Source organism: Phyllosticta citriasiana (assembly GCF_038021145.1).
Source record: "Phyllosticta citriasiana strain CBS 120426 chromosome Unknown IWZ02scaffold_9, whole genome shotgun sequence".
Classification (NCBI taxonomy): Eukaryota; Fungi; Ascomycota; class Dothideomycetes; order Botryosphaeriales; family Phyllostictaceae; genus Phyllosticta; species Phyllosticta citriasiana.
In genome coordinates this window covers 604,420-632,412 of record NW_027117286.1, presented here as the reverse complement: position 1 = coordinate 632,412, position 27,993 = coordinate 604,420, and the positions used below count along the sequence as shown (strand labels likewise).

At 55.7% G+C, this 27,993-nt stretch overlaps 10 protein-coding genes across 10 annotated transcripts; 3 read left to right on the top strand and 7 right to left on the bottom strand.

The window, feature by feature from the left end:
• Window positions 1-62: 62 nt before the first annotated feature.
• On the bottom strand, window positions 63-1,466 carry IWZ02DRAFT_380497 (DUF821 domain-containing protein; the record flags this gene model as incomplete). Its single annotated transcript, XM_066765110.1, has 3 exons — window positions 63-433; window positions 485-1,001; window positions 1,053-1,466. 3 exons carry the CDS (start codon window positions 1,464-1,466, stop codon window positions 63-65), a joined length of 1,302 nt encoding a protein of 433 aa, XP_066621180.1.
• A 1,437-nt stretch (window positions 1,467-2,903) lies between these two features.
• IWZ02DRAFT_311886 (uncharacterized protein) lies at window positions 2,904-3,636 on the top strand. Its single transcript, XM_066764079.1, has 2 exons — window positions 2,904-3,275; window positions 3,335-3,636. Exons 1-2 carry the CDS (start codon window positions 3,029-3,031, stop codon window positions 3,559-3,561), a joined length of 474 nt encoding a protein of 157 aa, XP_066621179.1. The 5' UTR covers window positions 2,904-3,028; the 3' UTR covers window positions 3,562-3,636.
• IWZ02DRAFT_522211 (uncharacterized protein) lies at window positions 3,513-7,236 on the bottom strand (the record flags this gene model as incomplete). The annotated part of the gene is made up of 8 exons (XM_066770825.1): window positions 3,513-4,302; window positions 4,350-4,455; window positions 4,501-4,613; window positions 4,663-6,465; window positions 6,593-6,658; window positions 6,688-6,757; window positions 6,948-7,134; window positions 7,193-7,236. The coding sequence occupies 8 exons, from the start codon at window positions 7,234-7,236 to the stop codon at window positions 3,707-3,709; spliced, it is 2,985 nt and encodes a 994-aa protein (XP_066621178.1). The 3' UTR covers window positions 3,513-3,706.
• Window positions 7,237-7,832: 596 nt separating this feature from the next.
• IWZ02DRAFT_311862 (uracil permease) lies at window positions 7,833-10,276 on the top strand. The gene is made up of 7 exons (XM_066764078.1): window positions 7,833-8,210; window positions 8,262-8,314; window positions 8,363-8,569; window positions 8,616-8,640; window positions 8,691-8,893; window positions 8,940-9,770; window positions 9,829-10,276. The coding sequence occupies exons 1-7, from the start codon at window positions 8,050-8,052 to the stop codon at window positions 10,056-10,058; spliced, it is 1,710 nt and encodes a 569-aa protein (XP_066621177.1). The 5' UTR covers window positions 7,833-8,049; the 3' UTR covers window positions 10,059-10,276.
• A 2,354-nt stretch (window positions 10,277-12,630) lies between these two features.
• Window positions 12,631-16,227, bottom strand: IWZ02DRAFT_311838 (putative mitochondrial translation initiation factor IF-2). The gene is made up of 2 exons (XM_066764077.1): window positions 13,616-16,227; window positions 12,631-13,563 (listed from the first exon to the last, which is right to left on the bottom strand). The coding sequence occupies exons 1-2, from the start codon at window positions 16,079-16,081 to the stop codon at window positions 12,778-12,780; spliced, it is 3,252 nt and encodes a 1,083-aa protein (XP_066621176.1). The 5' UTR covers window positions 16,082-16,227; the 3' UTR covers window positions 12,631-12,777.
• A 757-nt stretch (window positions 16,228-16,984) lies between these two features.
• Window positions 16,985-18,774, bottom strand: IWZ02DRAFT_380653 (mitochondrial 54S ribosomal protein mL44; the record flags this gene model as incomplete). The annotated part of the gene is made up of 2 exons (XM_066765118.1): window positions 16,985-18,140; window positions 18,626-18,774. Coding segments are annotated over 2 exons (1,305 nt in total), but the record flags the coding sequence as incomplete, so codon positions are not given.
• A 342-nt stretch (window positions 18,775-19,116) lies between these two features.
• Window positions 19,117-20,316, bottom strand: IWZ02DRAFT_380837 (Ribokinase-like protein; the record flags this gene model as incomplete). Its single annotated transcript, XM_066765128.1, has 3 exons — window positions 19,117-19,850; window positions 19,942-20,202; window positions 20,259-20,316. 3 exons carry the CDS (start codon window positions 20,314-20,316, stop codon window positions 19,117-19,119), a joined length of 1,053 nt encoding a protein of 350 aa, XP_066621174.1.
• Window positions 20,317-20,475: 159 nt separating this feature from the next.
• On the top strand, window positions 20,476-22,734 carry IWZ02DRAFT_522201 (adenylyl cyclase-associated protein; the record flags this gene model as incomplete). Its single annotated transcript, XM_066770824.1, has 4 exons — window positions 20,476-21,273; window positions 21,323-21,636; window positions 21,684-22,236; window positions 22,288-22,734. Exons 1-4 carry the CDS (start codon window positions 20,935-20,937, stop codon window positions 22,732-22,734), a joined length of 1,653 nt encoding a protein of 550 aa, XP_066621173.1. The 5' UTR covers window positions 20,476-20,934.
• A 1,111-nt stretch (window positions 22,735-23,845) lies between these two features.
• IWZ02DRAFT_311716 (Yip1 domain-containing family) lies at window positions 23,846-25,270 on the bottom strand. Its single transcript, XM_066764076.1, has 2 exons — window positions 24,494-25,270; window positions 23,846-24,435 (listed from the first exon to the last, which is right to left on the bottom strand). Exons 1-2 carry the CDS (start codon window positions 24,924-24,926, stop codon window positions 23,975-23,977), a joined length of 894 nt encoding a protein of 297 aa, XP_066621172.1. The 5' UTR covers window positions 24,927-25,270; the 3' UTR covers window positions 23,846-23,974.
• Window positions 25,271-25,490: 220 nt separating this feature from the next.
• IWZ02DRAFT_455913 (GTPase-activating protein gyp10) lies at window positions 25,491-27,432 on the bottom strand. The gene is made up of 3 exons (XM_066767817.1): window positions 26,831-27,432; window positions 26,641-26,775; window positions 25,491-26,552 (listed from the first exon to the last, which is right to left on the bottom strand). The coding sequence occupies exons 1-3, from the start codon at window positions 27,027-27,029 to the stop codon at window positions 25,612-25,614; spliced, it is 1,275 nt and encodes a 424-aa protein (XP_066621171.1). The 5' UTR covers window positions 27,030-27,432; the 3' UTR covers window positions 25,491-25,611.
• Window positions 27,433-27,993: the final 561 nt, after the last annotated feature.

Sequence of the window (27,993 nt, the reverse complement as noted above, 5' to 3'; positions counted from 1 at the left end):
CGAGAAGGCTGCGCAAGAAATACGGCATTCAGCAATCATTTGATGAAACAGGGGTCAGCAACTTACACGTAGGTCTCGAAAGGCATGCCGCGAGGGTGGCCGTAGCCGTCCGAGAATTCGGGCTCGAAGCTGACCTCCCTCCATGCCTTGAACAGCTTGCGCCAGTAGCAGGCTTGCGCCGCCGGCGTCAGGTAGCGGTCGCGGAACATTTCGACGTTGTTGTCGGCCACTTGCTCCGCAAACTCCGGGCTGGCGAGCAGCGTCTGCACCTTTTCTTCCAGGTCGCTGAAGTCGTACTTGACGGGGATGTAGTTTTGGCGCGGGCCGTTGGGGATGAGGAGCGCGTGGTGCGGTTCAATCCACTTGAGCTCGGGGATAATGGGGACCGAGTGGCAGTTTTGCAGGTACTTGAGGCGGCCAGAATATGAGCGTCCTGTGAGGTGTGAGAACCAAGTCGAGTGGTTGGCAAAATCCAGGCACCAACCTTCAGTATGCAGAACATACTTCCACTGGCAATGGTCCGGCATGTCGACAAACTTCTTTTCGCGATCCGGGTCCGACCAGTCAAATGGCACAATGTCTGACCAGGGTTTGTGCTCCCACTGCGCAACAAGCTTCTCGCGTTGCTCCGTCATGGGTGCACCCCGCCACAAAACCTTCTCCTTCTTCTCCGGAAAAGGCACGCCCCGCTCCCGCAACCCCATCTGAAACCGCACGTCACTGTACTCACCAATTGGCGACGTGGGCCAGCTCCAGTAGCCAAAATCGGGCATGATCCAGACATTGTTCCAGTCGGGCTTGCGCGTGAAACCCCAAATCGGCGGCCTCTTGTTCTTTTCCACCTTTTCGTAAACAATGTCCTCGACGCAAAAGGTGAATTCAATGTTGGGAATCGGCCCAGTGTATGCCGTAATGGCGCGGTTGATGGCTTGGAGGGTCGCGAGAGAGCGTTCGCGGAAATCACGACGGTACGTGCAGCCTTTGGCCTCGATAATGTACAACTGCAGGTGTATCAGTCACAGTTGCCAACCACGAGGAGAAAAAGCGCGCACCTGGTGGTCATAGATCATGGCCCTGACGACTCCCCTGTCGCGCCAATCCAGGTTCAGCTCCCCCTGGGTAATGGGTCCATGTTTCCTCATGTAACTGGCAGCTTGGTCTATTTCATGCCACAGGCCGGGAAAAGCAATGTCGCACTGGGCGTCGTTCAATCCATAATTGCGCACATCACGAGCTGGATGGAAGCGCCAGTCGTCTCCAGCGTCCTGTTCGACAAACTCGGGCTCAAAGCCCACAGAAAATGGCTCGCTCTTGTTGTCGGCGCTGACGGTGTCGTAGAATTCCTCTTGCTCTTCGGGGAGAAGGGGTTGTGGGGTTTCGACTTGGAGTGAGTGCTGGAGGGCGAGGAAAAGGAGGACGACCAGCACGCAAGCTGCGATAATGACGCGGTGTGAGGTTGTTATCATGGCGGGAGGGCAAATTAAGCGCCGCTCACGGAGCAGCGGGAGACGGGAGCCAGAGTTGCAGGGACGTGGTTAAGCAGTAGGAGGCTGACTCTGGGCAAAGGTTGTTGGTGACAAGACTTGAACGAGGGAGTAGGATCGAAGCAGGACCGACGTAGAGATGGTGGCTACATGGCGGGCCTGAGCACTGGCAGCACGCCAGCTGCTGATGGGCGGCGTCATTCCCCAAACGACATGTTTCGAGGTGATCGACCTGGCAGGGTTTCTGTCGCAAGGCTGCTGTCCGGCGACTGTAACTGGGCGACTGCAGCGTGCCAAGACTTGTGAGAGGTGTTGTATCCACCGGTTGCACGTCGCCTGCGAGGCGCGTTGGTCCAACCTTTTGGCTGGCGGTCATGAATTATTGCCCGTGTCGCTTGGTGTCGTCGCGGGCCGGAGAGCTGTAACGTAAAGCGGTGGAGTAGGGGATGCCGCCAAGACTCCGTGCTGATTACATAACTCGTCCGGCGGGAGTTTGTCTGGGGCGCTGCCTTCATCACCATCACCACCACCACTACCACCACCACCACCACCATCATCATGATCCAACCTACTTCAATCATCGTCGGTCGCCGATCGGTCGCATTGCATCGTATTCTCTCGCTTCGACGGACACCCCTTCCAGACCTATTAATAGCACAACTCTGCGCCCACCGCCTGTCACAACTGCATCCAAACAACGCCCCTGGCATGGTCATCCAATCTCGCACTGCAGCAGCTTACCACAAACCCGGGAATCCAAAAGCCAAGAGATGAGCTTCTCCGCAGCGAACATGTCAACTTCTTCACTCGCCATCCAACACATCTTCATCTTGTCAACGCTGTTCAAAACCTCAGCGCGACACACTGCTGTAAGCTGACGTCGCGAGCGGGAGAACAACCCGAGACATGAATGATCGTCCCTTTCGAACCCAGTTACCCGCTCGATTCTGTGCTGAAGCACTTGGCCTAAGCTTGTCTGCAGCTTTGCCCAAAAGTCAAAAAGGTGGCTCGACAAAAAGGTTCGGGGGCTGCCGGAAGCACAGATTGTTTTTCGCTGTCAACCTTTTTTGTGGCCGACCGCTCGTCGCATCAGTAACGGCGTCCCCGGAGAACCATCACAAGCCGCCATCCAGCAGCAGGCAAAAGGCTGTCGAAAAGGCAAAGAGACTTGCAGTGACATGCAACACTCTGGTCTGTGCGGCGTCTTCCCAGCAGCACCGTATTGCTTCATCAATCTTGTTTGGCACAACCGCAACGCGAAAATGCGCCATATCCTACCCTTTATCTGTCTGAGGATAGCCGTTCAGCTGATCTTTCGGCAGCACCCAAGCTGCGCTGTGACTTCAACCTTGTAAACCACCCCAGAGCCGCCGAGGAGCCGAAAGTCTCCCAAGCCACCCGGCCTGCCAGAATTCGTACTCGCAAGCCTCTTGTCATGTTTACCAATCTCTATTCATGTCGCTGGCCATATTTAAGGCTAATCATCTGCCGCCATAGTTTGTTGCTAACTCGCGCCATCCACTCCCACAAAGTCAACCTCCATCATGAAGTTTGCTACTGCTCTTGTCACTGGTCTTGTTTCGCTGGCCCCATTGGCTTCAGCCCGCATCACCGGAATTACCTTTCCAACCAAGATTGGAATCAACGAGGTCTTCAACGTCACCGTCAAGTCCCAAAACGACATTCAATCCATTGCCGACATTGCCTTTGCCTTTGGCGTCGTTCAACCGCAATACGCCACTCCGGGAACTCTTGGCATGTACCTTGTGGGCGAATCGTTTCTCGGGCCAAGTGCGTAGACTTACGTCCAAGCTTAATCACGGGGCGCCGATGACTAACTCCTCACTCAGGCTTTTCCAATCAAATCAGCGACTTTATTGTCCCAGTTGGTCCAATCCCTGACTACGTTCCCAAGGGCGAGACGGTTTTCAATGCGGCTCTGTTTTCTCTTCTTGGATCTCGTTTTGCTCCAACAACCTTGATTTATAACGCTACCGTCACCTTGCAAGACAAGACGAACTACTCGCAGACCATTACCACCACCATTCCGCTGACCTTTGACGGCTTCCACAGATGAGTTTGAAAGGGGTCATGAAGCAGCATCAAGTATCTAATATCTAATGGATCTACACATGAATGTCTGATACTTGTTTTCTCTCCACTTCAACACAAGACGAAATCTTTTCGGTCGAAACCGGTTGGTACTTTGCATCAAAGTCCATCTACTCTATCGAATATTCGTCAATGACACTCCTGGGCTTCTGGAACTTGCCGATAGGCTTGTACTCCAAGTCGTCCATCCCAAATGCCTTTGGACCACCCAATTCAACGCCTCTCTCTGTTGATGTCCATCTCTCCGATGCCGTGATGCCGAGCACAATAACGAGCAAGCCGTAGCGGTACTCTGGCGTACCAATCGCCTCGCCGTTCTGCGCATCTATAATAGAAATCAGATCTGGCACAATAGCAAGCGTGTCCCTACCGCCATCCGGCTTTTCTTTGAACACGGCAATATTCTCATTCTTGAAAGGAATGACGATTCGGCCGTCGTACTCGCTCGGACCCTCTGCTGCCGAGTCGTTGACGTCTGCAGCCTCGATGATGACTTCGCCGTAAATGTGTCCGCGGCGAAGCGTGCGCTCCACGCCGACGATTTTACCTTTGAAGAGCACCTTGGCCGAGCTGCTGCCACCCACTTCGGCCACGATGGACTCGGCGACCGTGTCGATGCTGTTGGACTGCTGTGCGGCGTGGACGGCCCTTCCGATCCTCCAGGATAACGAGATGGTGTGCTCGACGGCCCACCGCCGTGTTTCCGCTGATTCGGGTCAGCTTGTCATGTCTAACATGGTGTGTTGGACTTGCCGCCTGTCACTGGTCCTTCGGCGCATCCGACGTGCGAGCCAAGTTCTGAGAGGCCGGCGCGGAAAACTCGCTCCACTGTCTCATCGCTTGTGGCTTTGGTCATGAACTAACTGGTCAGTACGTCGATGTGGACTGTGAGAAGCATTCATACCACTACGTTGCCGTTGCCATCACACATGCTGATTGGGCAGAAGATCGTCTTTCTCTCGGCAAAAACGACGGGCGTCGTCTGCCATTTTGTGGGGTAGGCTCGTCCCATCCAATCTTTGGGATCGTCAGTACCAATCCATGCGTCTTGGAAATATGAACTTACCTCCATCTACCGTTGGGATGTTCATGTTGCTGCTGGCGCCCAGAATCATCCCCTGGAGACCGTTGCCGCCACCAATCTCCAGCGCAATCATGTGCGTCGCCTTCTTGTCCTTTGCTAGGCCATAAAGCTCCATCTGCGCCTCCATCATCTCGTCGCCTTGAAGCTTCTCGATGCCGACAGTAGGCGAGCCCGAACCGCCACCGCAGCCAACCTGGTCTTCGTCCTTCAAGTCGTCTGGGCTGACAACCCTCACGACTGCTCCAGAGCGCAGTATGCTGCGGAGCCGCAACATGTGCGAGTAAGGGCTGCCACCTCCGCCGGTCCCCAGAATGTAGCACCCGCACGAGATCCAGGCCAGATCGGTCTCGGAAACATACCAGACCCTGTTGACCACCTTGGGGCGGTACGTTGCAATGTCGACCTTGATTTCTTCCGTCGGCTTGCCTTTGCTAGGCGGTTCCTTGAGCGTCTTCTCCGGTTCCTTCTCGTCCACCTCTCCATTGACTTGTTCCTCTTCCATCTCGTTCGAGTCGTACACGCGCGAAAAGTCGTACTCTCCTGCCGCGCGCACGATGAAGCGACACTTGTTGGCAATGTATGGCAGCGGCAGCGTGTCCATTTCGGCAATCTTGACCGTCTCGCGTGCTGCTCCCGCCTCGACCGTTTTTTCGATGGCTTCTTTCGAGACCTCTTCCAGCACCTCTTTGGTCGTCTTCTTGTCGGTCGATTTGACAGTGTCGACGACGGCCGAGACGCCTGCCATGGCTGCTCCGATGGCGTTAGCAACGCCCGCAAATTTGGGCTTGAGAACTCTGGATGCGCCTTTCAGCGTTTCTGGCGCGATGACTGCTCCGCCGCCGACGAGCAAGACGGCGATGTCGTCTGGCGACGTCTTCATCGTATCAATCACCTGTTCTAACATCTTCTTGACCACCTGTCTGTACGCAAGCGCCTCCTTTTCGCCTACCAACCCCTTAACTCCTGCTCTATCGCCGATCTCCACCGCTTCGTCACTGGCAACGGTGTAGTCGGTGGCCGTCGGTATCTTACCGCCAAACACCAACGCCTCTTCCTGAATCCGATACCCAACGCTATCCGGACCCACCGTAACTCTAGAGGTACCGCTTCCCTCCTCAACTCTAACAACGGACCCGCCGCCCAACCCAATACTCCTCACATCCGGACACGAAAAGTTCATGCGCACACCCGCAAACTCGCTGTACGCCGCCTTTTGCCGCGGGAAGCCATTGGCCAGGAGTAACCCTACGTCCGTCGTCGTGCCGCCCACGTCGACAACCATGCACGGCTCGCGCTTCTTCTTGTCCGTGCCATTCTTCGCACTCGCCAACTCCTCGCCAACTAGCACGGCTGCGCCGCGCATACTGTTAGTCGGACCAGAGCTGAAGGTGCGAATGGGACAGCGCGCCGCCTCAGCGCCGCGCAGCACGGTGCCATCGTTCTGCGTCACAAAGACCTGAACGCCGCCAGCACTACCCAACACGTTGCGCACAGCGGCGTGGAAGCGCGCGATGGTGCGGCGCGCAAAAGGCAGGATGGACGCGTTGAGTATGGAGGCGTTTTCTCGCTCCAGGAAGCCCAGCGCGGCGATGCTGGAGGACAGCGTCAGCGTGGTTGAGGCGGGCAAGAGGGGCCGCATGATCTCGGCTGCGACGTGCTCTTGGTGCGGCGAGAGAGGTGAGAAGGTGCCGATGAGGACGACGGAGGGGATGCCGAGGGCGCGTATAGTGTCGGCTTGCGCGGTGAGTTCGTCGGGTGAGGGGTCTGAGATGGTGCGGCCGTCGACTGCGTGCGTGTTAGCAAGCCTTGCCATTTCAATACACATCTAGTGGACCTGGTGACGGTGGGTTCTCTCGTGCTATGCTCTTTCTCCCCCTTTTACAAATGCGTCGCGAGAAGGCGAATCACTCACCTTCCAGTCCGCCAGATACTTGCGCGTGATGGCCGAGGACTAGATCGCGCAAATCCTCAGGCCAATCTATAACGGTGCGTGCTTTCCAAAGGAACCGGACAGGCGGATTACAGCTACTTTGGCCAGGCGGCGGGCATCGCGTTCAACGACGGCGTTGACAAAGTGCTGGGTGAGATGTTAGGCTGGGCATGCAAAGCTTGCTTATGTTGTGGACGATTGAGGGAAACATTTTCAAAATTCTCGCTTTCTTCTGCTCATTTCAAAGACGTGTTTGAAAAGAATCCCCGTAGAAAATGAGAACCTCCAAATGAACCGGGAAAGGAAAAGATGAATGATACCCGAGAAATCTACTAACCGTCGTCCCAATCGTCACGCTGGCAACCTCGTCCGGATTGACCTTTGACTGCTCAAACATGGTTCGGAGAGCATCTTCAATGCCATGACTGGGATCTGCTGTTGTAGGCGCCTTATGCCAGGCAATGATGCCCTTGTCCGGCTCCGACGCTCGCAGCGGGTCGATGACAACTCCATCAGTGTTGGTTCTAAGAAGCAAAATCAGATTCCTCAATCGATAGAGAGCAGGACTCGTGAATCACGAACCCGCCAACGTCCACGCCAATTCGCAATCTCTTGGCAGCTGTCATGGTGTTGATCACGCTGTTACCACCCGGAGGTTGAGGCCGTTTGCGCGCTCGTCAATTTCGCGCCAACAGACGAAGAATTGGGATTCAATGGCTTCAAAAAGCCTCGCCGTCCCGCACCACGATAGATGGGGAAGACACAATCGAAACCAAACCGCAGGCACGTGGGATGGTGTTATCGGGCGGTGATCGGCTTGTTGCGAGCTAACCCGGATCCCAGAACAACCACCACAAACCTACCGGGGTCTGCCCTCCCCTCCAAGTCGTTATCGACTCCTTTCTCCGCGCTCGTGGCGCCCGTCTTGTTGCGGGGTCTGTTTAGGCTCACCGCGTCGTCATGCCACATTGGGTGATATACTGAGCAACAAAGGCACCACATGATGCCATTGGGGTCAATGGACGTGGGCGACCGAAAGACTCGAAACTTTGGTCGTGCCTCTAGGAACGACTGCTCTATCAAAGGGTCAAGACATCTGCCCGGGCCATGAAGATCAACATCGGACACGACCCAAAACAGACGTTGTGCATTGTGTAGCCGCACTAGAAGGGCTCCCGTTTACCAGAACAAGACGACCCTATCGACACTCACCCACCCTTGGCGGCTTCACATCTCGGGACGCGGAAGCGATAACGAGTAAAAAAAGTCAAATGGCAGCAAACGACTTTTGATTTGCACGTCGCCACCAAAGCTGCTTATCACGTTAAAGGGACCAAAAGTCATGAAAAGCGCCCCGTAGCCCATTTGCTCTCCTGTCCAGCGCCGCTGCTGCCCCTCCCTCCAATCGACGCTAGTTGCTGCTACTGTTGCTGCGCGCCATGTCGTCACTGCGAGAGCGCGCCGTCGTCTGGAAGGAAAAAGCACGGTTGCACGGCAAAGGAGAGGACCATGAGGACGCAACCACCTGGAGCAACAGGGATTTGATCCCGCTTCCGCCCCATCGGCGTACCTGGGGCTGGTTCCATTTCTTTGGTTACTGGTACGGTGTTATTCCTGCGAGCATGCGGGCCATTTGCTGAGACAGCCACAGGTGCATCAGCAGTTTGAATGTGACCAACTGGCAGACGCCAAACACGTTTTTGAGTGAGTTCGTCACGCGAGCATGTCTCCCTTTGCTGACAGCTTCCCCAGCTTTCGGCCTCTCTGTTGCGCAATCTATGCTGGTCATCATCGTTGGCAGGGCTCTCATTTGCTTCTTTGCCATTTTGATTGCTTGGTGTGGTCTCCGCTGGCACATTGGATACACTGTTCAAAACAGATTTACCTGGGGCTTCCGCGGCAGCTACATTGCTCTGCTCCAGCGTATTTTGTTGAACTTTATCTGGTGTGCGGTCCAATGCGAGTCTCCTTGTCCATTTTCCAAGTCTCAAGCTAATACTTGCAGGCTGGAATGGCGGTCGACTGGTCGCGTAAGTATTTTGAACATCTATTGGGGAATTGGCTCTGACTCTCTCGACAGCGTCTGCATTGCCGCAATATGGCCCTCCTTCGCCTCGATGAAGAACACCTTGCCTGCATCCATGCCGACCACGACCTATGAGTTTGTGGGCTTCATCGTCTTTTGGTTCCTCTCTGTGCCGTTCCTGTTCATTCGACCCGAGAAGTTCAAGCTTCCCTTCCAAATCTCGTCAATCTACTGCGGCCTGGGGATGATTTGCATGCGTAAGCATCCAACACTTGAAGCTCGCGGCCAACGCTGATCTTGCAGTCATCTGGTCGCTCTCTCAATCAGGCGGCGTTGGTCCGCTCTGGTCGCAGGGCAAGACGATTCCGGCAGGCTCGGCTTGGAACTCGTCCTGGCTCATCATGAAGGGAATCAACCAAATGATTGGCGGCATCGCGGCCGGCATCACCAACGGCAGCGATTTCTCCCGCTACTCCAAGAACGCCAGACACTACTGCACTGGTACAATTCTATCAGCCTGGCTCGTCGGTGTGCTGGTCAGTCTGGTCGGTCTCGTCGTCACAAGCGCCTGTCAAGTCTTGTACGGCGAGATCTTTTGGAACCCGCCCGACCTGCTTATGCGCATGATGGACTCGGGCCACGGCTCCTCCAAAGCGCGCGCCGGCGTCTTCTTTCTCTCAGTCGGCTTCGCGCTGGCCGGCATGTTCGAAAACATCTGCGGCAACTCGGTAGCGGGCGGCATCGACCTGGCAGGCTTGTGGCCGAGCTACATCGACATCCGGCGCGGGTCCTTCATCACGTTCCTGGCCGTGTGGGTCGTGCAGCCGTGGCAGCTCATCAACCGCGCGACGACGTTCGTCGCCGTGCTCGACTCGTTTGCCGTCTTCCTCTGCCCCATCATGGGTGTCATGGTGTGCGACTTTTACATCCTGCGCCGCAAGCGCATCAAGCTCACGCACCTGTACGAGACCAAGAACTCGTCGTACTGGTTTTGGAACGGCCTCAACTGGCGCGTCATCCCGGCCTGGATAGCGGGATGGGCGCCCACAGTCGGTGGTCTCTGCTACACAGTGCAAGAGAGGACGGACGCGCCTCGGCCGCTGTACAAGCTGTACTACATAGCCTTTTTAGTCGGTACATTTGACCCACTCACCCAACTCCTTCCCTTCCCATCATCTCCTAACTTCCGCAGGCTTTTTCGTCAGTCTTACCCTCTTTTACCTCCTCAACAAACTCTTCCCCTACCACGGCTACGGCGACTACGACGAGACGGACGTCTACGCTACCTTCACGCCCAAAGAGGCCGCGCTCATGGGCGTCATTCCGAACGAGGGCCACGCCGAGGTCATCGACGGTATCGAAGAGTCGCCGCCGCCGACGGAGAAGCGGCGGCCGCTGGAAATGGTAACCAAGTACTTTTAGTGATGATGATGAGGAGTTGTTGATGCGGTGTGGTGTGGCGTCTTTTTCTTCAATTGATTGGCTGTTTGACGGATGTATGGATTTCCGACTTATTACCCCCTTTTTCTTTGCGGTCTGCGGTTTGTAGAGCGGTATCGCCGGCGACCGGCTGGCAGGCGTCGTTCCTTTTGTGTTGGTTGAGCGCTGGCAGAGTAGTGGATCGGAATCGGTATCTGAATATGTTGATGTGCGAGTTAGATGATGAGACTAAGAGCCTGCGATTTTCGCCTCTAGAACGTTGCTAACGCACAAGCAGCACCTACATGTCCACCTGCAACCCTCACGCGACCAGGCTGGCTGCCCATTTGTGCTCTGTACCGACCTACGTGCCAGACTACAAATACACCTCTTCCACCCTCAAGCACTCCTCCTTCCAACGCAGCCACGCAGTCTTTGACAGTGCGACGATCCGGGAGCAGAAGTCAGACTCGAAGTTCACTGGTTTCGGTCTTCTGCGTTCCCACCATCGCTACTCGTCCGTCGAGGCAAATTCGCTTAACTCACCACTACTTACCCCTGTGTCATCCTGCCCGCCAGCGTCATTTTCCAGCCGTGCTGCTATGATGCACAGGAGTGACAATGATTCCAGATAATGCTCAAGCTTTGGAATCCAGGCGGTGCAGCAAAGTGACGGAAAAAGCAGTCGCTTCTGGTTTTTTTTTTTTTTTTTTTTTTTTTTTTTTGGGGGGGGGGGGGGGGGGGGGGGGGGGGGGGGGAAGCCGGGAGGACAACAATCGGGACATTAAAAGTGATGTGTTCCCATGCAGCCTCTTCAGTGCCATGTTGATGGACGGATAAGAGTGTTTGAGTGGGAGGAGGTGGTGCTTTTATACTGACTGGCAGACAGACAGAAAACAGTGCAGGACACGTGCGTAGGTGTCGTGATTGCTTCGTGGCTGTCAGATGTCACTCAACGCGACGCATGTGCGCGGCACGTACCATGCCGTAGACCTGAGAGTATAAAAACCTTCTGCACTGCTTCGCTCACGGCGTCTGCTACAGCATTCCTTCCACATTGCGGGAAGAGACGCACAGCGGGAAGACCATGGCGGTCTTAGACTTGACTGGACTGGATCGCCATGTTCAATACACTGCACCTTTCTGGCCCTTTGCCTCTCCTGTCGCGTTAGCGGTCAGGAAGAAGGAGAAGTGAGAAGTTTACGGCACCGGTTCTTCATCGTCCTTCCATGAACGATGTCGACTATCATCTCCATCAGTCCACGAAGCCCTGCATCATCGTCATCATGTGCTGTACTCAGTAATGGCATTGATTTTCCAAGCGCGGCCTGCAACGACAGACGGCCAGGACGACCGACAGAAAAGCACTCGTTTCGCCGTATGTGAAAAGGCCACGAGCCAAAGCAGAGAACAGTCACCACCATTTCCCCTGTCGCAGCCGCTCTGCGACTCCGTGCATGTTGGGTCTTTCTGGCATGGGGGAGAGGCGGGCTTTTATACGACAGCTCTGCACACAGCCCACGAGCATGAGGAAGGGAAGGGAAGGAAAGGTCCTTGTGATAGCGATGGCGTGGGTGCGTGTCTGCGCGTGTCATGTACCATCGCCGAAGGCGGCTGGAGGCGTGTAAAAACCTCGCTATTGAAGTGTTGGTTGTCTTGTTGCTCCTGCACTGCAGCTGTGAGAAAATTTCCTGTACGACATCAGGGAGAAGTTCACTTCGATGGAGTCCTTGAAGCTGAAGAATGCACTATTTGCTTTTCTTTGCCTTTTCGGGCAAACTTTACGTACGGCCTTGGAAAGGCAGCAGGTGGCACCGATGATCCATCTTGCCATAATGGCACTGTGTGGCATTTCAAGAGAACGATGAAGATTCGCATCATCGCCTGACGATACGCCCCGGCCCATAACTCGATGAAAGAAACAACTTGAGATCGACGGAGCAGCAGACAAGGAAGCCATTTTCGATGAATCTGAAGAGCAGAGTCTCATTTTGCGATTGACTCATGTAAAGTCGACAGAAGCTCTGCGCTTGTCCTGTCTACTGTAGGAAGAGCGGCGGGTTTCATACCACAATCCTGAACTGAGCACATGCCGCAGGAGGTAGGTAGTCTTGTGACGCCGCCGGCGTGCGTGCGGACCGTGGCATGTGCGCACTCAGCAAGCACCACCTGGCAGCGGGCATAAAATCTCGCGTCCAGAGATGCGGACCAGTATGATTCTTCCACGGCAGCGGTGCTGGCAAGCTTCGGTGTCCAGTTGGAGAAATCCGTGAAAGAACTCACTTTGTTTCCGCGTCGCTCGCTTGCGTATGCAAAGCTTTCTTTCACTGTTTTCTGGGGGTTGAGGGAGGAGTGTTGGCTCAGATGTGAGCGGACTGAAGGTGTGATGGCGTCGACAGTGTTGCCTGATCGCAATGAAGAAGAGCATTGTTGGATGGTGTCAGATGTCAGCAGCAACGAAACTGCTTGAGCAAATCATGTACACACGTGAGGGACAATGGATAAAACAGTAGTAGACCAGAAGATGAATACCAGATACACGAAATGCGTATTCTTGCCCCAATTCCCTTCTTCCCTTCCGCTCTGCCCCCAAGCCAAAGATGCTGGTGACGTATCCTAAGCAAGCACGCATATAGTAGATGGCTATGTAGGCACCGAGTTACCTCCTCCAGCAACCCCCTTTCCCGCTCACTCAACCACCTCCAAACGCACAATTCACCGCTCAAGGAATGTCAAACAGCGGCTTGAGCTTCTTGATGAGCGCCCACTCGTCCATCGAGACGTCCGAGCGGTAAAACTCCTTGAGCGTGTCAATGCTTTTGCGCGAAATGTGCGAGTAGAGGATATCCTTCTCCTCGAGGTGGCGGCCATACAGGGGCTGGTTGGAGCCCTCAATCTTGACGGCGACCGACGGCTGGCCCTTTTTGCAAATGGGAATCTGCTTGTGGTCGCGCTCAATCGATGACACGCGGCCCAGCTCGACGACAATCTTTTGCTTGGTGTTGGGGTCTTCCTTGACCGCGCAGATCGGCGTGAGGATCCGCAGCGCGCCCTCGATGACGTCGACACCGACGACGATGGGCTCGCGCTTGTTGAAGACGGCGACGGAACGGAGAACGCATGGGAAGACGGCAGACATCTTGGACTCCTCCTTGCGCTGCTCTTCCAGCTCCTTCATGTGCGCGACAAAGTTGTCGAAGAGGTGGTAGATGATGTCGGCCTCGAAGATCTTGATGCCATTATGGTCGGCGTACTCGCGGGCCTCCTTGTCGACGCGCACGTCGAAGCAGAGCATGACGGCGTACTCTTTGGCCTTTTCGAGCATCACACCGCACTGCATCACGTCGCGTTTGAACACGGGACCGATGGAGATGTTGGCGACGGGAATTTTGCTCTGCTTCAGGAACTCGAGCAAAGCTTCGAGCGAACCCAGCGTCGACGCTTGCACGCTGACACCGCGGCCCGTCTTGGAAATGCGCGACAGCAAGTTCTCGAGATCACCCATGACCTGGCCGTATAGTTAGCAAGTGGATCAATATCAATTTATTCGCAATGCTCACCTCTTCTTCGAGATCCTCCTCGTCGTCATCGGGTCCAACGACCATGAGACGAGAACCGGCAATGGCATCGTCGAGACCATCAGCAGAAATCTTAACACCCATGGCAGCCTTGATTTCCTTGTTATGCACGTACTGCGACTTGACACGCAGTTCCTTCATCTCGGCTGGCGTCAACAGCGCACGGATGTTGGTGCATATGGGGCCTTGGGTACCGCAGAGTACTATTCTGTCACCTTCGCGCAAGACACCGTTGGAGAGAATGACGTCAATGGTGGTACCGAGACCCTCGACGACCTTGACTTCGAGAACAGTGGCCTCGACTTCGGAGAGGTACATGAGGCTGTTGGTCATGCGCTCCTGAGTCAGCGAGGTGATGAGCCTAAGCATGTCAGGAATACCCTCGCCAGTGTGCGCCGACGTGGGCACGAGCGAGACGTATTTGGCCAAGGACTTGTTCTCGTAGAAGAGTTCCGAGTTGAACCCTTGCTCGGCAAAGGCAACCTTGGTCTTTTCGAGACGGTCCCTGAACTCGTTTTGGACAGCCTTGCCCTGAAAGGAAAGCGACTCCCTGAAGCCGTTGTTGTCAATCTTCTTCCAGCCGTACAGACGGTCGATCTTGTTGAGGGCAACGATGAAGGGCGTCTTCTTCTCGCGCAGCAGCCTGATTGACTCAATCGTCTGCGGCTCGAGACCGTGCATGATGTCGACGACGAGAATAGCAATGTTACAGAGCGAGGAACCACGGGAACGGAGGTTGGTGAAGGACTCGTGGCCAGGCGTGTCGATGACGAGCAGACCGGGAATCTTGAACTCAAACTTGCCGTCCTTGTTGACGACAGCGACCTTCTTCTTAAGAGCATCGACGGGAAAGTAAGTGGCACCAATTTGCTGGGTGATACCTCCAGCTTCGCCCTCCTGGACGTTGGTCTGACGAATCTTGTCGAGCAGCTTCGTCTTACCGGTATCGACGTGGCCGAGAATACAGCAAATGGGAGAGCGGAGGTCCTCCTTGGAACGAGCAGCTAGGGCGGCTTCGTGCTGCTGCTTCCGGCGCTCAGCGGCCTTTGCCTTGCGTTCAGCCTCTGCCTTTTGCGCGGCCGTCTGCTCCTCCTCGGACTCCGAATCCGATTCAGACTCGGACTCTGATTCCGATTCGAAATCGTCCTGGCCGTTTGCTTGGGATGCCTTTCCGTTGGCAGCAGTCTTTGGCTTCTCTTCCTCTTCGTCAGTGTCAGCATCCCAGCTGTCCTTGACAGGCTTCTTGGTGACGCCATCTTCCTTGTCCGCAAGCGCCTCCCAGTCGTCAAGATCGTCGTCGTCCTCTTGCTTCTTGGCCTCGGCGTCCTTGCGAGCCATTTCAGCTTCAGCAGCCGCCTTCTTTTCTTGCTCCTCGGCCAACTTGAGCTCTTCGAGCTTCTTGCGAGCCTCCTCCTCTTCCTTGGCCTTGGTGTCCTCGAACGGCGGAGTTTGAGGAGCCTTCTTGTTGCTCTTCTTCTTCTTATCGTAGACGGGCCTCTTCTTGGCGTCCTTATCCTCGAGACCTGCAACCTTGGCCTGGCCAGTCTCCAGAAGCTGCTTCATGCGAAGCTGTTCCCTTGCCTGAGCCTCCTTTTGAGCCTTGGTCATGTACTTGCCCTCACGCTTTAGCTGCTCGATCTTTTCCTTTTCCTTTTGCTTCTTCTGGGCCCTGGCTTCGGCCTTCTTCTGTTCCTCTTCAGCCTCCAGGCGAGCCTCCTCCTCAGCACGAGCCTTTTCTTCGGCTTCGAGGCGAGCAATCTCCTCCTCACGACGCTTGCGCTCTTCCTGTTGCTTCTGGAGGGCGAGAAGCGCGGGATTGAGCTTCTTCTTCTTGCCTCCGGCCTTTTCCGGCTCTGGAGCGGGGACAGCAGCCTCTTCCTTCTTCTCCTCAGCCTTTGCGGGCTCAGGCTTAGCAGGAGCAGGAGCCGTTGTCTTCTTCTTGGCGGCCTGTTCCTTTTTACGCTGCTTCTCACGTTCCTTCTTCTCCTTTTCCTTTTCTTTCTTGGACTTGAGCTTGCCGCCGCCGCCTTCTTCGTCCGAGTCTTGCGCAGCGGCATGCTTCTGCTGTTGCGCCTTGCCGCCTTTGCCCTTTTTGACCGGCTGCGCAAACTCATCGTCGTCGAACGTCGCCTCTTGTGGGGCCTTCTCGCTCAAGTCCACGGCCTCTTGCTGGGGTGTAGCGGCGCCGCTGGCATCCGCGGATGCGTCCTCGCCTTCGACAAAGTCGTTTTGAATTTTGCCCTTCTTGGCACGCTTGCCCTTGTTTTTGCGGAGGGCTGCCATCAGGCCGCCGGCACCGCCCGTCTCTTCTCCCTCCTCAGCGGCATCCTTTTCGGCCTCTTCCTGTTTCGCGGCCTCGGTCGCCGCAGCTATCGGGTCGATGGTTTCGCCGAGCTCTGCTTCCCAGTCGTCTTGGGCCTTCTTGTTGCCCTTATTCTTAGGCGGCATCGTGGCGGTTTGTTACGAAAGGGTTATCGAGGTTGAAAGCGCGTAGGCGAGTGCTCGCGAGGGTTATGTGGTTGCCCGGATGCAGCAAAATTGCCGGCGGTTGTGGGAGTGGCAACAGACAGTCAAGTCGTAGCCGATGCCGGTGTGTTGAGGTGCCTCGAAGACGAGAGTGGCCTATGAGCGAATGACTCGTTGGCTGCGGTCGAGGTGTTGTGGCAAGGCTGAAATTCTCGCGAGCGGTTGGTGACGAAAGTGAAAGTGTGCAGAGCTGCGTCGGTTTTTGGCGGGGTGGAATGCCTGAAGTCCGAGGCAACTCAACCCTTGATCCTGCACCGTGCCGGCTCGTATCTAAACAGCTGCTGGACCACTTGACCAGCCGTTCAACAGCTCAAAAGTTCAATGGCATACTGGATTTACGATATTATGAAACGTCTTTTGCAGAAGTTTCCATCGTTTCATCCAAGGAACAATGCTGCACTAGTCCGGCCCTTGGCCTGCCAGAGGAGTCGCTTTGTCCCCAATATTTGACAAGGGACTGGTATTTCTTCGTCCGTGTGCTTGGATTGGCCATTCATTCCAGCAATACATATAGTAGCCCAAGCATTATCATCTTTTTCCCACATATCCCCAACATCACGCCTTTCACTAGAAGTTGCCGAGTGGATATTTGATTCCAGTGTTGAGAGATGACATCTTTCACGATGTCTTGTACAGTCCTCGAGTGTTATGATACAGTCCAGCCGCGCTGCTCGACCATCATCAAAATGTCATGATGCCATCCGGCCCATCATTTGATGCTCCGCCTTTGATTTTCGCCCCGGCGGCATGAAGCTGCCAATCGATTTTATTCTCAAATGTCCACCTCGCCCAGACGCCAATGGTGACAGAATCGATGTGATTCGCTCAAACCACGACTTCACCAGCATCAATGTGGTTAGGCAGCCACTTCTTCTTGCTCAGGCCGTCCTCCACATCGCTCGGCTTGGTGTATTCCACCGGACTGTAGAGGTACCAGCTCTTGAGCGCAGAAGCCGTTGCTCTTATTTTTGCCTCGTCCAAACTTGCACCATAATCTTCACCCAGCTTGTCAGGGCCGCTGAAGACACCCACCACGAAGACAGGAGTTCTGCTGCCACGACCCGTTTCGCCGAGCAGACGCGCGACCGGAGACTCGAATCCTTCTCTTGCGCACAGCTTCGAAAGATCCCGCGTGGGCGTGCGGAAGTCAAAGAGCGTGGCAACATCCAGTTGGCGACTAAGGAAGTGCGAGTGAACAAAGTCCCGCGCCGCTTTGCGGCCAGCGTGGACATATACTGCACCCACTACCGCCCTGACAAAACCTGAACACGCCATATCGTGCGCAACTCCGGTCGAGCGTGCCCCGCCCTCGGCCAGCTTTCTCTTGCCTCTTAGTCCTCCAAATTGATCGTCATAGACAATCTTGCTCGTTTGACTGCGCCTCCAGCCCTGGCCCTTTTGTTCATTTGGTCTCGAGGTACCGACGTGGTAGTCGGAAAATTCAGTGCCTGGGTCTAAGCGTTTAAACTGCAAGTATCCTGGGTCGACTTCTCCACCAGGCGCGGCGGCGCTTTCAACACCCCACTCGGCCGTAATGGCTCGTAGAGCGTCCGGGCCAACGTATGCTTCCTGTGTCGCCATGAGGACGGCAGTCGGCAGTCGAGGGTAGCGGCAGATGATGTGCTCGCTAACATAGTATCCCATTAAGTCTTCGCCCAATGATGAAAGGGAAGCGTTGTTGAAGTCGGGGTTTTTGTCTGCAGAGGGATCGACGAGCGTACGAGCCATGGTTTCAAGTGGGACTCGTTCGGGGATGGCAAGTCTTGCGTGGAGGGCGGCGAGTTTGGCAGACTTCCTTGCGGCCGTCCATGGTGGAGATGGGTAGTCTTCCGGGTCTATGAGTGGGTTACGGTGGACTGGCGCTTCTGACGAGGAGGCAGATTCCTGTTCTGGGGCTGGGACGGTGGATTGAAGGCGTGCGAGGGGTATTCGTCGGAATTGAGGAACAGCTTGCGGCTGGTGGAGTTGTAGAAAAGGACATCTCGGCCGTGGTCTTGTGAGCTGGGCGAGCGAGCGAGCACCGCCCCATATCTCTATCCTTAGGCGCTTCATGGGCGAGGAGATATGGGATAGAGACACGGCGGCGTAAATTGAGCTCCGGTCAAGCGAAAACGCGGGGCGCGATGGGGTCGTCAATTGATGTATAGACCAAAATTTCAGATTCCCGTCCGCTTGACGCTGACGAGTGCCCGTCCTAGCGCCAGGCTTGGCGTCGCGTTTGAAACTCTGGTTTGGGGTTAGCGAGGCTGTAAACCTGCTTACCAAGTCTGGTTGTGTACCGGCCCAAGCTTCCAATCACCGGCAGCTCCTAGTAACCTCGCCTCATCATTCTCTCTGCCCGCTATCCTTCAACTTGCTCTGTATTCGCCATGGGAGGAGGTGGCAAGATCCCGTACGCGCCTCAAATCCGGCCTTCGCCCAATTCCATCCGTCATGCCCAGTTCGCTGACCGCGCCTGCTAGATACCCCAAGCACGTCTGGTCGCCCGCCGGCGGTTGGTACGGACAACCCAAGAACTGGAAGACCAACACGGCCGTCATCGGCTCTGTGCTCGTCGGTATTGCTGCGGCACTCTTCACCGCAAGCGCCAGCCTGGAAAAACGCAACAAGATGCCCGCCGAAGGTCGCTTTTTCCCAAGCCGAAAGTCAGTTGCCCCGTATATTGGCCCGAGCGGAGGGAGACATATGGCATTGGACTTGAGCTGACATGGTACAGCTGGAGCAAGCAAATCCGTGAGAATGAACGCGCTGAGAAGGAGGAGTCTTGAACAGCCGGGCCCAATCAACCAATCACATTAAAGGCATTGTCAGTGATAGAAGTGAGGGGATATTGTGGTCTTTTTGCATTCGCCATGAATGAGTCTAGATTATGAGTGATTCTTGTATAAGGATTGGTCAAAGGAGTCGACTCCGAGATGACTTCTAAATCTATGTCTACTTTGAGCAGCTGCTTTGTGCTAAACTGCCTCCAACATCTCTCTATACCTCTTCACCCGATCCTCCACTCTGTCTCCGTTCCACCTCTCTCGGGGTTGCAGTTGTGGCATGCCCACTTGCTCAATACAGAAGCTTGCCGCAACGTTTCCCCAAACGGCAGCCTCCTCCAAATTTTGAACTCCGGAGGAGGCACCACCTCTAACCAAGCCCACTGCCAGCCCACCAAGAAAGCCATTGCCACCACCAGTAGGATCGACAACCTTGGAAGGATCGCGATGATACGCAGGCAACCAAAGCCTCATGCTACGAGATGCAACGTAGCAGCCGTCTTTGCCTGCCCGTACAACGACAGCTCCACTGCCATGGTCTCCTATACCAGAAGCCAGCCACTTGTCGCAGCAATCTTGAACGGCCTCTCTGTCAACATCTCCATTTGCTTGAGTCGTACTTCGGCCATAAAAGGCGCCGAGCTCTCCGTGGTTGGGGCTCACGACATGCACGTGCCGCAGTGCTTGCAGGCAAGTTTCGAGCTCTTCCGGAGTACAGAGATCCGGAACAGGCTCCCAAATGAAAAGGGGTGGAGTGAGCGATCTGCCCGTCTGCGCAGAGAGGTCCTTGCGGCGTCGAAGAATGTTTTCAGCAAGGTCAATGGCTCGAGAGGGCGAGCAGATGAGATGGTACGACTTTGATGCCAGGAGATTGTCGTCGAGAGAATCGTGGTGGATTCGAAGCTTTGGGGTGAGATATTTGAATGCTGAGAAGATTTAGAAGGAGATGAAGTAGAAGAGGCAAGGAGGAATGAGGCTGAAGTAGCGCATGACAAGAATCAAATAGCAAACACCTACTTCTATGCTCATTCTCGCCGTAGCCATTCCAGCCCCTGGTAGTCAATCGGTCAGGCGTTTGCCTAAACAGGCAATGGGTTTCCCAAGATTCAATCGTCTGGCGGACCTGGGCCGGGAAATCTGAGCCCTCATCTACAATCCAACCAACAGAGGTTGAGAGGGGCGGCGGGGACATGATGCGGGCGCCCATGGCCGAGTAGGCGCCAGCGCCGCCAATGACATCTCGGACAGGAGGCTTTGGCGGCAAGAATTCAATGTCGTCTGCAAAGCACGCACTCAGGAAACAGCTTGGGGTGCTGGAGATGGAGACGCGGTACCGAGGATGAACATGCCCAGGCTGACAAAGTCGATGGCGGGGGCATCGTCGTCGGCCATGTTGATGTAGGAGAGGCTGTCGAGCAGGGTCGAGACGGGAAGAGGAGGGTCGGAAGAATCTCTGTCCTGCATGACGACGGCGGTATCGCGGAGACGGTCGCCGCGGTGTCAAACAGCACTGCGTCCCGTCACGGTCCACCGCAGTCGTCGACGCGGCGGCCGGCAGACGGGATCGGCCTCCCGGTGGCCGCCGCAGCACCTCACCGCGGGCAGGGAGAGCCCAAGCTTGAAGCAGAGGGCAACACCTGTCTGTCTCTCTTCTCCCCGACGGCAACTTGGCTCCACCTAGACCAAACCATTCCAAACTCCTGCCTGTCATTTGTGTTGACTTTCTTTCATCCAGACCTCTTTCACCCCGCTGCTGCCTGTCTCAGCTCTGCCGCCGACTCTCCACCGTTGCGACTCTCTTAAAGGGGACGGAACCGCCTCGCGCACCATCAACTCTCAAAAATCCAGGACCTGACAGCTTCCACCTCCCAGCGAGCTCCGTCGCCGTTCCTGCCACCCCGCGGCCCTTTGTTCCGCAGCTGCCGCCATGGCGCAGAACAACATGCATAACCTGACCACCCTCATCAAGCGGTAATCCTCCACCCTTCTCTCTGTCCTCTCCCCGCAACCATGGACAACGACAACAAAGACCCGCTCACCAGGGTGTCGTCCAAATCTTTTATCCTAGACGACGCCTTTACTAAGCTCGCAATCAGACTCGAGGCCGCAACCTCGCGCTTGGAGGACATTGCTTCTTCTACTTTTGAAAAGACTGGCGCTCCCAATGCCGCTCCCATCGCTGCTACAACCGCCGCCGCGCCTCCCTCTGCGCCTGGAGCGCCCGCTCCCACAGCTCCCGCAAAGGAAGAGCTTCCTGCCATGATTGAGGCATTCGACGCGCTCCTTAACTCGGATTTGAAAGACTTTGTGGAGCGGAGCAAGCGATTTGGCGGGACCATTGCTGAGCAGGTACACAGCGGGTGAATTGCACGGAAAGCCATGGCTCTAACAATTCCAGGCCCAAGCGCTCGCCGAGGCCTTTGCTGCCCAGCGCCAATATCTCCTCGTCTCGACCAAGGCCAAGAAGCCAGACATGGCCTCGACTGCGTTTTTGGAACTGCTCAAGGATCTCCAGGGCGCCATGGAAAAGGTGGACCAGATCAAGCAGGTCAGCAAGGAGCTGGAGATCAAGAACCACCTCACCATGGTCGCGGACGGTGTGGGTGTATTGGCATGGGTGACGATGGAGGTCAAGCCCGGGGATACTGCGGCGGAACTGTTTGGCGGCGCTCAGATGTACGGGAACAAGGTGCTCAAGGAATACAAGGAGAAGTTGGTTCCCCTGATATCACTGGCATTTGGTTGCTAACGGTCGGCAGGGGTGACAAGAACAACGTGGAATGGGTGCAGTCCTTTTACAAGCTCTTCAAGTCCCTCATCGCATACATCAAGGAGCACCACCCCAGGGGCGTACGATTCAACTCCAACGGCATTGACGCCGCCGAAGCTCTCCGCCAGGTCAAGTCCGACGGCACCAATGGCGTCCCTCCTCCGGCCCCCGGTGCTGCCGCTGGCGGAGTTCCTCCACCACCTCCTCCGCCGCTCCCTAACTTTGACAATGTCCCTCCACCTCCACCTCCGCCACCAGCTGGCGGCCCTCCGGGCAATCGCGCCGGCCAGGCAGATATGGGTGCTGTCTTCGAGGAGCTGAACAAGGGCGAGGCAATCACCTCTTCTTTGCGCAAGGTTGATGACAGCATGAAGACGCACAAGAACCCCTCGCTGCGGGCCAGCACGGTGGTGCCCGAGCGCAGCGATAGTCTCAGTGCGCGGAGCAAGTCGCCCGCGCCGCCAGGAAAGAAACCCAAGCCTGATGCTTTTAGGGCCAAGAAGCCGGAGAAGAAGGTGCTGGATGGCAACAAGTGGATCATTGTGAGTTTCAAAACCTTTGCTTATGTAGGAGACTATCCTAATCGTGCCCAGGAAAACTTTGACAACCCACCAGCCCCGATCGAAATCGAAGCCACGATAGTGCAGTCAATCCTGATTTCGCGTTGCAAAAACACAACGATCCGCATCATCGGCAAAGCCAACGCCATCAGCATCGACAACAGCGTGCGGGCCAGCATCATCCTCGACTCGCTCGTGTCGGCGGTCGACGTGATAAAGTGCCCAAACTTTGCGCTGCAGGTGCTGGGCACGCTGCCGACCATCATGCTTGACCAGGTTGACGGCGCGGCCGTGTACCTCAGCCGCGAGAGCCTCAATACCGAGGTCTTTACGAGCAAGTGCACCAGCGTCAACGTCAACCTGCCGCCGCGCGAGGGCGATGAGGACGGTGACTACGCCGAGATGCCGATTCCTGAGCAGGTTAGGAGTTTTGTGCGTAATGGCAAGTTGGTCAGTGAGATTGTGGAGCATGCTGGTTGAGTGGAGGTCGGCTTGGATTGTTTGATTGAAAAGGATTGAGGAGAGTTATGGAGTAACTTCCCCTGGTAAAACGCTTCTGGGTAGGTAGGCAGTATTTGGATTTGGTTTGTACTGTACGATGAAGTTGGGTGGTAGTGGTGTGGTGGCATGGTCAAGGCATTGGGCTGGACCAAACCAGATAGACAAACAGAAGCGAAGCGATGGTTCCCTGTTGGTGTCTGAAAATTTGTGCTAGATGTAGATACGTCATTTTCAACTGCTTGCATACTGGCCTGATCTTCCAGTTATCCAGATACTTTGTTTGTCTCTTCTCTTCGCGTCTGTCTGACATGCTTCTCTCCTCGTTGCAGATTGATCGATTTGATCGCCGTTTCCGCATGCACGCATGCGCGGTGTTATGGCGTTGTTTCTCTATCTTTGTCTCTCTTCCTTCCTTCCTTCCTTCCTTCCTTCCTTGCTCGCTCCGTCTTTTCCTGCCTGCCATGTAGAAGAAAACACAGACAGTCAGATAATCGGATTGGGTCGGAGTGCATGTGTGAATGCATGATGTAGGCAGCAGGGCAGTGCAGCGTCGACACCACATACCTACCCGCCTACATAAGGCACAGTATCTTTGTTGGGTTGTGTGGAAGGTATGTAAGGTAGTAGATAGGCGGTGGCAGGCAGGCAACGGTTGAAGTAGTGCCGCAATTTTTTAAAAAAAAAAAAATTTCTTTAATTTTTATTTTTTTTATTTTTTGGTTGATGATGACACGCGGAGTTGCGCGTCGCGTCGTCAGTCTACCGTTATTGATTCATGTATGCATTCATGACTACAACGTAAGGTACCTAGGCATAGACACACGAGATGTATGCGGATTTGTGTCAACGACCAGAAATCAGGTACCAGTCCATAACGCGCATGGTGTGATCTGAGGTAGAGGTGTAGAAGTCGTGTTCCTTTTCTTCCGCTTAATACTTGCTGCCTTTCTAAACGATACATGAGATATGCGTACAGCAGAGGACGGCGACGGCGGCGGCTTGGCGCTGTGGTTGGTGATTGCTAGACGAGCTTCTGCTCATGTGCTCATGTCTTCACCCACCCACCCCAGCCCACGCTAGATCCGTGCCAGACGGTCTGCTTGGTCCAACGACCGAGGCGAGTGCGAGGTAGCGGCAAGATGTGGGCACCATGGTCATCCATCCATAGTCCGTCTGCCCAAAAGGCTCCTCCAAACTCTCCCAGCCCACAACTACGACCTCAGAACAACAGCATCCGCGCGTCCGCATCGTCACCACCGCTCTTCTTCTTCTCCGCCGGGCTCCCTTGCGCAAAGAACAAAATCTTAATCGCGACAGCCAAACCCGCATGCAAAATGACGACGAGCACGAGCAAGATGCGGCTGGTCTTGTGGTCCGTGGCGCTGAGGACGGGCCACAGATTGCGGAACAGGAAGAAGCCCGAGACGGCGAAGCCGGCGCCGACGAAGACGTAGTTGAGGATGGTGATGGGAGACCACGAGATGAGCGCCACGGGGATCCAAATGATGTTGGCGTAGCCGTAGAGTGCCCAGCATTCGAGAATCGAGGCCGACGAGGGCGTTGCCGAGAGGTTGGCCGCGTCGTTGGACGTGCTGCTGGATGAGCTGCTGAACCAGCGGAGCGCGCCCCATAGGCCTAGGGGTAGCAGCGCCGTGTAGCCATAGATGAGCCCTGCGCCACCTATGATATGAGTTAGTTGGACCTGTTCATCGTGCGAGCTGTCAGGGGAGAAGCGCACCACTCAGCAACCGAAAATCGTACGGAAAATGCTCTTCCCCTCGATGCGCCAGCCACTGGCTCATGGTGCCAGTCAGGAACAGAATCATGACGACCGTCGTCGCAATCCACACGGGCCCATATAGGTCCGGATTGCCGTCTAGCACGTCGAGAAAGTTTGTCCGCGGGAACACGGCCGCCCAGCACCGCCGCATCACCTCGTTCGTGTCCACGTCGAAGAATTGCTGGTAATATCCGATGCTCCAGAGGTAGCGCTTGGAGGACGGGTTGCCACCGACGGCGCCGGCGCTGCTGCTACCGGCGTCGACGCCTCGTGCGCGGCCGCCTTGCTGCCCGGACGAACTGCCGCCATTCGTGTTGTTGTTGCCTACGCTGTCGGGTGCGATTTTGCCCGTGCCGCCGGTCGAATTGTTAAAATCTGCGGGAAAAGACATTAAAGGTGTGATTCTTTTCTTCCTTTCGCCTGCCAGCTCAGGCTATTGTTCCAGCAAGTGGAGATCTCGGAGGTGCGGTGGAAAAGACGCAAGATCAGGACACATGGCAGATTGACGTACTCGACGGGTGGAACTCGAGATCTTCCTGGAGGTCGGTGTGGCCCAGGTCGCCCTGCGATCAAGGTACGCGTCAGCAAAAGAAGTGTCCGGTTCGGATGCGCAGACTTGAAACGGCTCTTTCGTTTGTTCGGAAGAGCAAATGGGGAGGGAGAAGGTAGACTATGCTTGGGTAAAAATTACCTCTTCATCAACGTCTACGACGACATCGTAGCCTCGATTCGCCATGGTGGAGGCTTTGCTTTGCGCCGTGGTTTGGTGAAGCTGCAGTGGAGCTTGGGAACCTGGATGGTTTAATTGGAGAGCTGTCAACTTGGTACCGCCTTTGCACGTGATTGACGCGCAACCTGGTGCGAGTCGTGAACGTGTGACGTCGGTGTCTTTTTGTTCCGCCTTCAGAGCTTTGTGACTCAACATTTTTCCACTTCAGTCTTAAACCGACAATACTGGCAGTGGAAGCAGACTTTCATATGGTGAATCTATTTTGATGCTTTTCCTCTGGTCCATGGTAAACGCCAAGACTACCTGTAGTCCAAGACAATCCCTTCTACCCTTAGACGTAACTTTTCTACCTAAACTGTGCCGCAAAGACGGCGAAAAAATTGCGGGTATTTGCTCCCAAGTAAGATGCGCCGAGCCGGACCATGCTATTATACGTGTGGAAAGAGTCTGGGTTGCGGCCCAGCCACCAAGCCAACACACCGACTGCTACTGCCAGTCCGAGTCCGCCAACCGGCCTCCTATATCGATATAGTCCAAGCTTTACACCGCGAGCCAGCGCCTGGACGGCCTTTGCGCGACGTATCTGAGCTTCGTGCATCTCAAACAATTCCTCCGCCGCCGCCAGCGACTGCGTAGTGAGGCCATGCGGATCACGCGTTGTCTTGAGAACGCTGTATTGTGACACATTTGTCCACGCGCGTAAGGGGAGGCGCTCGGGAGGAGAGCGGGCGAATAGGGCGTCCGAATCGGAAATGAGGCTTTCGAGGTCGAGCGGCGAAGGCAGCTTGGACAAGGTGAAGTGTAGAATCTCGGGCTCGTCGGCGGGAATGGCCATGAGCTCGGCGCGGCGGGCCAGGATTATGGCAGCGAAAAGGTAGACGGAAAAGACGGCTTCGCGCGACAGCAAAAAGTCAAAGAGGCGGGCAATGTCGCCATAAGATTGAATGTCATGCGCGTACATTGTGATTGTGGCCGCCAAGGCGAAGAAAGGCTGAGTGGGGCGCAAGTGGCGGCACAAGGCTGGATCGACGCTGTATATGATGGCAGGCAGCAGGTTCAGATGGGCGATGGCGGCGTCGAGTGAAGGCAGCATAAAGTCGCGGATGCGCAACATCGATAGGCGCGTGATTGCGGGCACGGCCAGGCTGGGGCCGAGGACCAGCAAGAAGACTTGGACAATATCATGGTAGCCTTGGAAGTAGCACAAGAGGGGGTGGCGGCGAAGGACTTGGGCGATGACGGAAAAGAGCTCCTCTTTGCGAATCGCGATTTGGTCGTCGGTCTGGTCTGGAAGGCACCGATGTGGGACATGTCAGTTGTTGCGGTCTGAGGTGAGGGCGCGGCTGTCAGGGCTGCCGTGTAAGCAGAGGCGCACCGTTAGGGTAGTAGACAAAGGAGCGGTTCACGTCGAGCTTGACCTGCTGCTCGTCCCTGTGGGGCGGGAGGGTGGTCCACTCGGCGTCGTCGTCGTCAATGGAGGAGGAGGCGGGCGAGCCCAGCAGCAACGGCCCTGGAGAGAGGGTCAGAGAGTTGTCGGCGGATGGCTGCAGGAGAACACGACATACACGCTTCCCTGCGCACGTCGTCGTCGAGCAGGCCGCCTTGTTCAGTCGCAAAGGCCCTTAGTTGGTCGAGGTCGGCGTCCCTGCATGCGCGCAGGATCAGCGCGGCCTTGTCCGGATTTGTATGTTGGAGTTGGGGTTCGGTCGGGCTCTGGGGCGGCGGCGTAGCAGCAGAGTCGTCGTCGAGGTCGTCGTGATCCATGTTGCATCAGCGGAGCTGCCCCATGCTGGCAGAGGGACGAGCGTTGGTCGGTTCAGGACGGGACGGGAGTGGAGCTGGAGCCAGAGGTCGGCCAGAGTCCAGGTGATTGGTGACTGGCGAGATGACGGCTTCAGGGCATGAAAAGAATGCGAGCGAGGGATGATGCGGATGTGATGGGGTCGAGGTAGTGGTGGTGGCAGTGGAGGCTGAGGTGACAGGCAGACAGGGCCGCAAGAAGTGCAAGACGCGCAGCAGTCAGCAATGTGAGCATGATTGACTGAAAGGGAAAAGAGAAGAAACGATCCTTGTTCAGGTTGACGCGCGACCTGATGAGAGAGAAAACGGCACGGGTACAACCTTAATTGCCATCGACTTTTGCTTCGCTGCAGTGGGTGAGTGGGTGGGTGGGTGGGTGGGTGGATGGGTGGATACCGCCGCGCCCCTCGTCCGTCGACACCACCTCAGACCTCTCCCATCCACGGCACCTGAAAGTGACGGCTCACATCATCCATTCATCCATTCATCGCTGCGCCGCCATCAACCTGACGAAAAAAAATTGAAAATAGCAAAAAGAAGTCTGCTCTGCTCCAGCCCAATCCGAGCGCCTGCATAACCTTCCGCCGTCCGCACCGCTCCATTCGTGCGGGTCCGTCGTCTCGTACCGTCTCTTTTTTCACCACCTACCTACCTACCTACCTGTCTACCTACACCTCTCCTCTCCTCTCCTCTCCTCTCCTCTCCTCTGGCTGACATGGGCTGAGTCCATCATGTCACAGGAAGTGCCGCCATCCCCCGTTTCAACCTTGCTGCTTGCCGTTTTCTGTCTCTGTCTTACCCCCCCGTAAACGCCTCCACCGTCCCAACCTCTTGCCGCCTCGACGAAGCTCCCCCGTCAAGCCGTTTTTGTTTCTTTCCTTCCTTCCTTCTTTCCTTCCTTCCTTCCTTCCTTCCTTCCACTTTCTTT